The sequence below is a fragment of the Betta splendens genome, chromosome 14, assembly GCF_900634795.4.
Source record: "Betta splendens chromosome 14, fBetSpl5.4, whole genome shotgun sequence".
Taxonomy (NCBI): Eukaryota; Metazoa; Chordata; class Actinopteri; order Anabantiformes; family Osphronemidae; genus Betta; species Betta splendens.
Genome location: NC_040894.2, coordinates 5,624,215 through 5,636,350, shown reverse-complemented (window position 1 = coordinate 5,636,350; position 12,136 = coordinate 5,624,215). Strand labels below are relative to the sequence as shown.

At 43.6% G+C, this 12,136-nt stretch overlaps 1 protein-coding gene across 2 annotated transcripts; it reads right to left on the bottom strand.

Annotated features, from left to right (window-relative positions):
- Positions 1 to 6,940: 6,940 nt before the first annotated feature.
- On the bottom strand, positions 6,941 to 11,683 carry LOC114869884 (ion channel TACAN-like). 2 transcript variants are annotated; one of them, XM_029174430.3, is made up of 12 exons: positions 11,497 to 11,683; positions 10,641 to 10,759; positions 9,823 to 9,954; positions 9,669 to 9,728; positions 9,475 to 9,570; positions 9,243 to 9,332; positions 8,795 to 8,860; positions 8,596 to 8,657; positions 8,247 to 8,342; positions 8,094 to 8,158; positions 7,879 to 7,947; positions 6,941 to 7,379 (listed from the first exon to the last, which is right to left on the bottom strand). In XM_029174430.3, exons 1-12 carry the CDS (start codon positions 11,572 to 11,574, stop codon positions 7,272 to 7,274), a joined length of 1,041 nt encoding a protein of 346 aa, XP_029030263.1. In that variant the 5' UTR covers positions 11,575 to 11,683; the 3' UTR covers positions 6,941 to 7,271. The 2 variants fall into 2 exon arrangements, with proteins under 2 accessions (XP_029030263.1, XP_029030264.1); XM_029174431.3 differs by having other exon boundaries at positions 8,247 to 8,339.
- Between the last annotated feature and the right edge of the window lie 453 nt (positions 11,684 to 12,136).

Below are 12,136 nucleotides of genomic sequence, written 5' to 3'. Positions count from 1 at the left end.
GCACATGTTTTTGGGGGGCGCCTGCACTGGGATCCAGAAGGAATAGACAGGACATGCGGCATGTTATGGGCTCCTGGTGAAGTCCGTCTCTGGTGGCAGGAGAACGACGCGGCCGCTGCCATCTGTTACACAGCACATGCCGGCCCCACCCGTCCCAGGACAACAGGACAGTGGGCAGCGAAATGACTTTAGTGCAATGGGAATTTGGTATTTGACACCAGACAGAGGAATGGAAAAGAATCTGTGAGGCATTTCAGCAATGACACCGTCCCAACCGTCATAGTAGTGGGTGTGAGCTGCTCAAAGCACACACAGATCCTCACGCAATCCTATAAAAAGGGATCGGAGTGCAGGGCCTTTTTAAAACTTTTTCTTTTATTCCATCTCATTAATTTGCGTATCTCTTGCGCCGATATGAACCCTCGCACTGGCTGCTCCGCTCACACAGACTGGGGGCAGAGTGCTTCACCGCAGGGGTGCCAGACAAAGTCAAGGACCGATGGCCTGAACGGGCTCTGACAGAGGAAGGGGTGGGAAAGCAGGAAAGGACGCCGTTCACCAAAGCATGCCAGGCAGCTCCAAGGGCAAACTCCTCCACAAATTGATTTAGGGAACGTGTTCATGTCGACCCAAGGAAAAAGATTAATGTCTGTGTCTTCAAGAAAACGACACCAGTCCCAGTGCTGTAAAGCCTCTATTGGGGAGAGAACAAGGGCTGCCAAAGACTGTATTCACGTTAGAAATATGTATTAACTATTAACAGTAGCTGTAATTAGCAGGCTAAAAATAGCAGTGCACTATAAAAGCCAAGGCTCCAGACTGGGGTGGAATCAAGGAACCAGGAAGTCCAGCAGGGTCATCGCAACACAGGGAACCCGACGCAGCAGAAGGACCACAAACAGCAGCTGCACCAGCTTGTTGTTGATGCTCGTTTACAATGATCAGAGTCTGACTTCAGTCTGTAGGCTGCTGTCAGAGAGAATACGCAGGACTACAGTAAAGAGAAGCATGTGCCTTCACCTTCCATTAGCTGCGCCCAATTCTTCCTGGAACAATACGAAGCATCATTAGATGCACTACCCAGAATTGTGGATTGGATTATACTTGTAGTGTTGTGCGCGCGGCGTAAACGAGTTACGTCGCTCTGGATGTTTTTGGGGGGAGGGGACAACCGATCGCACGCCCTTCCATTGCTCAGATCCCGCGACAGGGTTTGGCCTGAAGGCGCCCGCTGTGTTAGCGGCGACCCCACCGGAAGATTGTTGCCATGGCCACAGGGCGCCGTAATGAACTAATGAATCACCCTGGCACACCTCAGACACATCAGTGTCTCGTTGAGGGGAGAGGAGGTGGGGTCAGGCTGCTTGTAGACCTGCTGGAGCCCCAGGGACCCAGGTGGCCGCCTGCTCCCAAATATAGTGAATCAAAATTTGGTCAGGGGACCTTTAATCATCCGTGGACGGCGCACTTCACGTTTATTCCGCTGTGATCGTATTAACAGACGTCAGCAAATCTGTCCGGATTTTCAGCCACTATATGACTTTTCTTGCGCTCAGCTGCCTTGGCTTCAAGCAACGTCGGCTCAGTCGTGAGAATGATGCAGTCCAAACTAAAGCAAAAAAGGTTTTTTAAATGATAATAGTGGACTTCCTGTCACAAAGAGAGATAAGGGGACGAGACGGGAGACGGAGCAGCGTATCTCACCTAAAGTGTACATATAACGCCTGACACTGATCTAAAAGATGAGATGAGAGAAAAGCCTCTTAAAAGCGAGTGTGCAGACGTTCGTATTATCTGGAGAGCAGATCCAGATGCAGATGGATGCTGGGTGATAAAACATGAAGACAGCGCAGCGACACAGTGGAGGGTTTGTGTTGCAGGTTCAACACCTTTGAGCTAATATTTGCTAATGTGCTAAATCAGGGCCCAGTGAAGTCGTGCGTCAGTGAGCGGTGCAGGGACAGCGACTCTGTGTGAACGAAGGCGCTGGCGTCGTCCTCGGGCGGCGGCGATAAGGCGGCTTAGCTTCCGCCCTCATCCACGCTGGGGCGGCAGCGCTCTCAGCTGTTTACGGCTCCACTGTTGCAAAGGGCTTAACTCTCCTCACAAGCTGAAATCCTGCACTTAACATTTGCATTTACAAAATATAAGCGTTGTCTTAAAGAGGCTTTTGAATATTTCATACTAATGTGAAACGCTGCTTTTTCTGTTTATGCACTGAGAGGCATGTTACAAGGGTCAGGAGAGGCCCCTTGAAACCGGCCCCCTGCGGCTTGACTGACAAGCTCAAGTGCAGTTGCTAATATCGCCATTAACCCCACACCATTAAATCACCCAGTCACATAAAAAGACAAGTGTGGAGGTTTCCCCACGGTGCTAAATATTCACTGTTCAAGTGCAACATTTTAAAATCAGGTGGAGGTCAGGTTTGATCAGGTACTGGTGGAGTACTGTTACTGCATGTAAAGTCCGTCTCAGCTCAGTTTTACATGTCGACAGCCTGTTCTTCAACTGAACAACTCTACCTGACATCAACACTGAATTTGTCTTTCTTAAATTCATTTCTTTTTCATAAGGTTTGAGAAACCAGAGCTTGAAGAAGTAGCGCATGAGTCAGATTAGGCAGCTCCCAGTAAAGTTCCCGTTTTCTCCTGATCCACTGACTGCCTGGAAAGATGATTTGGTTTTATTCGGGTCCTCTGGTAAAAATGCGAATATGCATTTTCATTGTTTCATTTGCTTATTTACACCTCAGCTCAGCGCTGGGGCACAGGATTTAAAAGGGAAATGGTAACCAGGGGAAACTGGAAATAGCAGTGCCCGACAATAGATGCAGTAAAAGTAACAATGACAGCTGGGGCAAATGGAGGCTTTACAGGCCTTTCTATTCTGTTTTGCGTTAAAGTGGGTGGAAACAAAGGCAATAAACCGAACAATGGGCAGAAAAAGCTTTTCAACGTGCAACACGGGCACCGATGTATTTTCAACCTGGGAGCTCGTCTGTAAACAATGCGAGGATTTTAGCTTGTAAGAACCCGCTCAGCAAGAAAAGCAACAGCGTCTTAGTTTATAATGCGTCTGATCGGGTCCAGCATCGGTGTGAGTCTGAAGATGCGTCGTCAGAGGGGAAACATATGAAACGTCTCGCTGTCTGCTGTTTCATTCAAGCAAACATCTTCGTATTTGTCTGGCTTTAGGCAACCACCATTTAATTGAGTCAGATTTGAATAAACTAATTCAGCGACTCTCCAGAACAATTATATTCCTGGCAACGTGGAGAACGAGGACGGAAACATTAAACAAACAGCTGAACAGTTACATTAATCACGGCAAAGTCGCTTCTTGTAATTAACGTGTCTCTTCATTCGTCTCCGTGTGTGTGCTGATTTACAGCTTTAGTCAGACGTGACTTTGGAAAATGAATCTGACTGCATGTCAAACACTAAGTCTATGAGTTTATAAAGAGCGTCGACACTGAGTAAAGTGTAGAAGTGGCAGCTGCAGGAGCTGACGCTACGATGCTGACGATGCGGGTCTCTCCTCCCGTGCGTCATAATGGACCACTGTGTTGGTACCTGATGTGCCGACTGTGCGCCGCGGGGAGTTTATTCTGCGAGGTACGCGCCGTTTGTATTCAATCAGACGCAGGACAGAATGTGATGCCATTCATTTTCTCCCGGCTCAGGCCAAATTGGCCATCTGGCGCACGTGAACACACAGTGTGTGTGGGAGTGGGCCTATTGACCCACTTCATTGTTCATCCTTTGGGCCCTCGGGGCAGAATATTTCCTAAATGTGGGTTAAGGGCCGTAGGACGCCGTCGTGTATGAAGGTGTGTGTATGTCCACCCAACAGAATGTAGTTTGGTGTAAAACTGACTCATTAGCTGTGGAATTTATGCTTCCTTTAAGTCACTTGAGGTATTTTTCTGGTCTTCCTCTCCGCACCGAAGAGGAAGTGAAAAGTGTGCAATTATCTGCAGACACACTATCACAGAATGTGCTCATATTTAGCAGATTATCTGACTGATTCCCCTCTTGGTCTTGGTTTCATGAGCTGTTTCTGCAGCAGAGTTGCCGCTTAAATGACAAGTTTGTGTGTTGAGCATCACAGGTGCCTCAAATCATGACAGAAAGACGTCAACGATGCTCCATCACAGCAACAACTGGAGTCCAGGGTCTCCCATAAATACAGTACAAAAATAAGGTTCTTCTTGCATAAATGAAGTGAAGAAATATGTCTGGTACTGGAAATAATCTACTGTAGACGTTCTCCTTTTCTAATCAGCGCTGCTCTAAAGTCCAACCGCAGCCTCACAAAGAGATAGTCTGAGCAGAAGACGACACTTGGCAGCGCATAGCTGTTCCAAAATGCTGTTTGATATAGTTCAAGCCGGAGTAAAAACGTTAAGGCGCACGGCAAGCGAGAACCCTCCCAACTGTCTGGTTTGTGGTTGCTATAGGAACCCGAAGCCCAAACCCCCAGAAAGCCAGAATATGTGTAATCAGCTCTGCGGCGCGGGGGGAAGTCCTGCTAGGGTTACTCCCAGAGAGCCGCCTTAAAATAAAGATGAATTCTCTTTATTCTCCCGCACTCTGCAGGCCACGATCTCTACCCTCCTTCTGAGTCCCTCATTTCTCATGCTCTCATTTAAAAAGTGATTGAAATCACGTTCCCCTCCTATTAAATATGCATATTTAATCCGGTGCTCAGTTCATATTTCAGTAGGTGATGGGGATGCTGCTCTGGGACTTCATCTGCTAATGACAAGGTGCAGGCTCAGGACGGAACAGTCTTTTAACCCGCATTTTGTTAAATCATTCATTTAAATGCTATATAATTAATAGACAATTACTTGGAGGACTCTTTTGGATTACGACTCCCAGCCTCCACAGCCAAAGCTGATGGGCCTGACACAGATTGCTTCAGTTTCCTGGTGAGGGCCTGAGGACGTGTTCACACCTGCTCTGATTCATCCAAACTTCCAGGAATGCTCTCGTCTGTTCTGCTGTTCGAAAATATTGATGTTTTTGTCTTGTAGGGCAACACGTCGCTGATGATCATGGCTTAACATACATGCCTCAATAATCGGGCTGTTAATTTGCTCATTATATATAACAGTAAATGTATTCAGTTATGTATTATCCTTTAGTTAGTGGTGTATAAATATTTGTCTTATCTCTTTAGAATCTGGCGCCAGCATCATTATTTGAGCAGTATCTCCCACTGAATGCTGCTCTGTACATCATTCTGTTTAACAACGTGTTCTTCTGCTGTTACGTACTGTACGACGAGCCCTTATCGAAACGAAAGCGAGAACGACCCGTCAGACCCACAAACAAACCAACACGGAGACCGGGAGAGCGCCATTCAAACCCGCCTCCTTTGTCAGAATCACCTCCTCTATCAGCGGGCTCCTCTGTCTCTGTCACTCTTCTAATCAGCCTGTCCCAGATGAAAGTTCATCAACCACCTCCTCCTTCATGTATGCCGTCTACTGAGGGAGCCTGTATGTTTCAGACCTAATCAAGCAGAGATACCCCCCCTTCCGCTCTGGCTGCTGCCGGAGTGCTTTCCCAGGCCTGGAGGAGGAGGTGAGCACAGATAAGAGGTCTTTATCTGGGCCCATGGGGAGGCAGGTTAGGTTTAAGGTGAAGGTTTGACATGGTGGCCTGTGCTCGCTCCCGCTCTTCCCTCCCTGCCTCCCTTCTTCCCTCCCGCTCCACCTCCTGATGCGAGGCTCATGCTCGGTCCCCAATCCCCATGTCCTTGGGCTCATTCTTGACGGCCCCCGCTGCTCCATCTTTAATGAGAAAGATGAAAGCGGTGCAGTCTGGGAGAATACCCAGCCCTTTTCCTCCCCTTCCACCATCCCATTCACTTTGCTCCTCGCCTCGTTTGTTCAGCCCAGCCGGCCCTGCAGCACTAACTCATCTAAGGCTTTTTCTGGTGTGGGGGAGTTAAAGTAGAAGTGAGGAGTGGTTTCCATTTTAAACTTTTCAGGTATTATTCCGTCTGATCTTACATGCACATTTCTTTTCACCCTTTTACTGTATTTCTTTGTGTTCTAGCAGCGTGAACTTACTGCATCGTAGTGTTCTCTGTTTTATGTTGCAGCTTACTACACCTTCGCTAGCAGGACACCAACTATTAATTAACCAGATCACCTTGCCTTCATTTCTGGCGTCACGACCCAAAGTACAATGACAACCAAATCAATAAATCTGAATAATACTTCTCTGAATTTAAAGTCATGAATCTCCATGGCAGCGAGGAAAGTGATTATTTTATGCAAAGCAGCACATAAAACATACCCACGGTCGTCTGTCTTCTAGAATATTTTGCATTAATTCTGCAAGCACGTGACACTCCGGAGATACTGTTTCTCAGGAGAAGCTAATGGTGTGAGGACATGTGTATATGCTCTACTGTTGGCATGATTGAAAACATGGTGCAGTTTGTTAAAGCTGTGTTATTCACTCCCACGGGGCTGCAGCGATGTAAACCCTGCAGCACTGTCTATAACACAGAACTAATATAAGTCAAGACTTTCATCTGCTGTTGTTGTCTAGTAATCGCCAACAGTTGTTCATTATTGTCTATTTTAAGCTACAGTAATGACTCTGGTTGACATTCTCTCAAACTGATGACCTGACTGGTATGCGAGCAATATTACCTACAGCCCTGCTCATCAGTCCTGCAACAGCAGATGGGTGTTTTAACCAGGAAATGTGATCCAACCTAGGAAAGTGAAAACGATGATTTTAAATAAACGTGATAATGTTTGTGATTCAAAGTTTAATAGATTCAATTTCGATTCGTCATCCATTACAGCACTGCCATCTTGTGGCCAACCTGATGTAATGCACCACATTCCTAATCAGTGCTGTGAAGTGATCTGAGGCTGTCTGTGCACACACTGTAGACGTGTCTGTCACAATGTCGGTTCAGAGGAGTGTTTTATTGAGCACTGTCTGTAAGGCTGATATGAAAGACAATAACAAATAATGAAATATTTATCAGAAACAATTCAACTGTAACCAACACAGATGATGATGGATTATTTGCCCAAGATGATAATATCTGTAACCTAAACATACAACACATTGTCGTTTACACAAAACGACTTGAAATAAAAAGGACAGTGCAATGGTCCAAAAGGACTGTAATCAGAATTAAATAGCTCTAGAGACATTATTAGAGGTATTGCGTTTCCATCTTTGCATTCCTCAGACAATTGTGGTATTTCTGCCCTGTCTATTTCTCCAGTGTTATAAGGATTTGGACTTGTCCTGGTTGTATTTTTGGTAAACCACTCTGAGCGTAGTGAAGAAGTTTCCCAGGAAGAGCGCCATGTAGGAGCAGCCGCACATCAACACCTAGTCCCAAAAAAATAATATATAAAAAAATAAATCAACAAAAAAACTTATAGACATAGCGGTTTAAAACTATACATTTTCTATCTGGGTTTACATTATAATAAAGTGTGAATTAGTCCACAGATTGTTCTTTTTGTTATTTAAGATTTGATTTTTCTTCATTTCATTTTTTCCATTTTTTTAAATTTCCATTTTCAAATGGGATTGTTCAGCAGAGGAGAGAGGGGGGCACCTTCAGGTACACGTGATAAATGTATAGAAAACCAGTTTGTCCAGAAGAGAACAAGGTGTTTAACAGTTATAATGCTCTTAGCCTTAACTTTGTGACTTACTGCACGGAACACTCAAAGTAAAGCTGCTTTGGCTGCTTCTTATTTTCACATTCACAACCATGTTGTGGTTTTAAGCCAATGTTTTAAAATTATAACTTATACTTCATTGATTGAACATTTTTCAATACAATGATGTTTCAGGCACAATTTTAATTAAAGTTACAAACCTGCCACTCTTTGCACTCTGGGAGCTGGAACATCCTGAAGAGTGTTATGCTGTTGTAGAGCTGCCAGAACTATAAAAATAGATATAGTAAAGAACAATACCATGCGTAGTTGTATTTCACACACTGACAGGCCACTTTATTAGGTAGACATCTACTTCAGATCAGACTGAGAAATTATAACCTTGTAAGTACAGTACTAGTACAGTCGTACTTACATGACCGAAGAACAAGAAAGGCAGAAGGAAGGTCAAGCCTCTCCACATCCAAGACTGGAAACCCTCTGAACCAGGAGAGAAAAGTATCATCAATTCAAACCATGAATATAAACAGACAAGCTGGTGACTTACTCCAGTTTAAAGTGCACTCACCAACTGTAAGGTCCATGTTGTGTCTTTCTCCCAACGCTCTGAGTCTGTACAAACAGCCACTCTGGTAGTAGTACTGGAGAAACTGAACAAAGCCTACTTGCAAACAGAAGATAACAACACACATATATGACTCTACTGTCCAAAAGGATAATCATTATGTTGATGAAAGAGTGATTTTGCTCCTTATGTTTCAGAAAACCAAGAATTATCCTCCTTCATATCTTTTAAATTACTGTATATAATGAGGGAAGCGCCCTAAACACTGACTATGCCGATTAGTAATTAACATAAACAGTATGTGACAATAAACAGTGCGCTGTTAGACCGAGATGCATTTTAAAAGTCTTACTTTGGTACAGACAGTATGTTAGGAACTGGTTCCTAAACATCTGGTAAAGTTTGCCTTCAGGCCTGTGAATAAACATTAGACAAGATCTGGTTAGCATAGAGCACACCCATGTTTAATGACGTTGGACAAGCACAATGGCAGGGATTAAAACACTTAGAATTTAAATGAGAAAAAACAAGTTCATAATATAATAACTTACCAGGTGAGCATGACTCCAGACAGGAACGTTGACACATAGTGATGAAAAACCCACCAGCCCTTGATCCTGAAACAACATGGAGGACTAACGATGAAAAATGATTGATAGACAGGACGATTATAAAATCATAACAGATGCACATATATTATACATACATAAATAAACATTTATATTTTTACTTTTACGTCACTAATGCCGATGCGTTAAAATCAAATAGATTAAGTGAGTTGGAGCACTGCATGTGTGAAAAATGCGGCTGTGATCTAACGGACATAGTCAGGGCTGCATGGGTGAAAGAGGATTTAGTCAACATTCAGTAAAGACTTCAGTATGTTGCCTTTCTACAAAGACTTGGCTCAGGGTGCCTGTTTACGAGTCAAGGCCCCTTGTAAATAACCATCTGCTAGCATAATAAAAAAAAAGAGTAAAAAGTAATTTTGTTGCAGACTTTGAGCCGTTGCTGATGAGGATACTCTCGCGGATGGTGAGCGTGCAGTAGTACCAGACCAGCAGGAAGTTGAATAGGGCATCAAGGACCCTGATAGGAATAGGAAAAAAGGACACAAAAACGTCAGTGACACACATTTAATGGAAAATTACACATTGCTATACAGGTTAAAGTCCTTTATTTGGCGTCTACGCTGGATCTGATCAGCAGGATGTCTTATGTTAAATGTTACCTGTAGCTGAGCAAAAAGCGACACGTAAAGGAGAAGACAAAGAGGATGACTGTGAGGACGAGTTTGAACTTCTCATATTCATCTTTGTAGGCAAATCTGTTGAAAAGCAAACAGAAAATATATGAATTTAATTTTTACTCGAATGTCTTTAGTTGGCATTTTTTTTTCACTATAGAAATGTCAGTGTGATTTACTTGGATTGTTTGTTGAGTAGTGTTACATTGACATTTCCAAGAACAAGTGTGAGGTACAACCTAAAGAGAAACAGATCAGTCAGTCAGTTTCTTCAGTCAACAACGTCAAAAGAAACAAATAGAAGACGAATGCTTTAAAAGGACAGAACCAAACCCGTTTTTCTTTGGCAGGAAAGCTTCCATCTCAGAGAAAGCGTTTGTCTTGTCTTTGATGGAGTCCTTAATTTCAACAATGGCATCCAGATCCTCTTGGCTCAGCTTTGACGACGGATGGTTTTCTTTGCATCTAATGAGAAAAAGAGAAATTTATTACAATGTGGTCTTCAGTTTAACTATTTCAAACTGCTTTAGACTCAGATTAGCTTCAGATATACATTTATCAATCACAATACAGTCAGAATGAACCAGAGAATGGCAGGAAAAACCCTTGCCATTGGCAACTACTGTAAATGAATTAAATATAAATACTGTAAGATAATACAGGCTGTCAATGAAAAATGTTTCTGCCCTCGATTTAGAAGGTCAAACAAAAAAAAAAACAGGAACAAAAGGTACATGGAAACAGTAAGATTAAATTGGCATTCATCACATTTACTTGAAACTGAAAAAAGAAAAAAAAAAAATCAACCCCTCCCTCATTTTACACACTACATTTAAATATGACTCGGATGTGATATTTAATGCAACCAAATTCTCTACAGCTAAATAAATGTTCTCATAGCCTGGACAATCAAGACTCATGCCTATCAGCAAACTTCATTTGTAGAGCACAATCTTATTTGAAGAGAGATAAAACCAGCGGATATAATCAAGCTGTTGAATGCTGTAAATGTACAACGCCAAAACATGCACCGATCAATGCTCTGTCAACGGCCAGAGTGTTGAAATTTGTTATGAACCAAGTGGTTTTTAAGAATCACCGGTAACTTTGCATAGTGTGATCTGATGTGGTCTGCCCTGGTCAGTACTTACACTTCCAGTGATGATGTGAGATCTTTCAACTGCTTCCTCTGACGGGCAATAGCAGCAGAGCAACTGTCCTGCAGTTTGGTCACTTCCTCCAGTTTCTGTTTATAGAGACGATGCGTGTCCTGGGAATAAAGGCAGAGAGACACATACTGTGTAGTTTAGCTGCTATACAAATGTTAGCATTAGATTTACTAATTTCTTGCATATTTAACTCCTAAAACTGTACAACATAACTTACTTTAGGAACATGCTTCCCGTGGATCTAACTATGTTTATTACCTATACGTGTGTCTTTCTATGAGGTGTGACTGTTGGTACACAGAGGCTCATTGTTCCACTGACCACATGACCTATGAGGAAAGCTGCTATCGCCCTGTTGTAACCATGACCCTGTGTTGGCGTCCACAGTAAGTAGTGGGTAGAGTAAAGTTTAAGGAGGAGGAGCAGCGACTTACACAGCGCCGGAGAGCATCGCGTTCACCTTTACCCTGTTTTGCTTTATTAAAACTGCCAAACGCAGCGAGAACTGCATTAGAACAACTTCATTACCACGAAGGCAGAAAAGGTTTTGGTTGACAACCTTAAAAATAGAAAAACACACGTCCAGTATAGTACAACTGTTATTTGGTTTCTCGCCTCGCTACTGAAACATTACGTTTTGCGTGGCGTTCTCCCTCTGTCACAACTCTCCACCACCGTTGCTCTGACTTTGTTTTATCCAAATTAAATTCATTCCTCCAAACGTGTCTGTATCCACCGAGGGCGTCGCCCAGTGTCGCCCGTGGGACTGTTAGCTTACCGGGCGAGGACGCGTCCAGGTAGCTAGACCACAGCTGGATGGCTAATGCGCGGTTTTTACCTGTATCTGCTGATAGTCCTTCTCTAAATCCTCCCATTCGCGTAAGCATTCAGTGAAACCTGTTGGACTGAACAACATCTTTTTTTTATTATTGTGACACCAGGAAGCCACACACAGTAACGATGATTACAACTGTTTGTGCAACAGTTAGATCCCTGTCACTGCCGAAGCTAAAGCTAATTAAGGAACTACGACTTCCATGTCAAGCCTTTCAAAATAAAACCATTTATGGGTGATGTTTCCAGTTTTGGACAGAGACAGCGGTGAGACTGCTACTCTGTAAGACACAACTACGTAATGTAGAGGCCAAGCAGCTAAATTCGCACTCTAAATGTTTAATAGCTCAATGTATTTTGTTGTTTGTGCTTTTACTTTACAGGCAACTGCTACTACCGTCAACATCCGGTTTAGTCATACCTAATGACAGTGCCTTATTATTAAAAGCCCTTGACTGTTTATGCTTGCGTCATGCCGTTGGCCGTGCTGATTTGCATATTCTCTGTCCAATCAGACGTGTCGTTGGCGGTCGTCAGCCAATCAGCAACGGCAGCAGCGTGTTTGTTGCCCTGTTTGCCCTCAATTAGGCAGGTCAGACAGCGCATCCGTCCAAAAACCCGGTGTCATAGTCATTCATTTAACC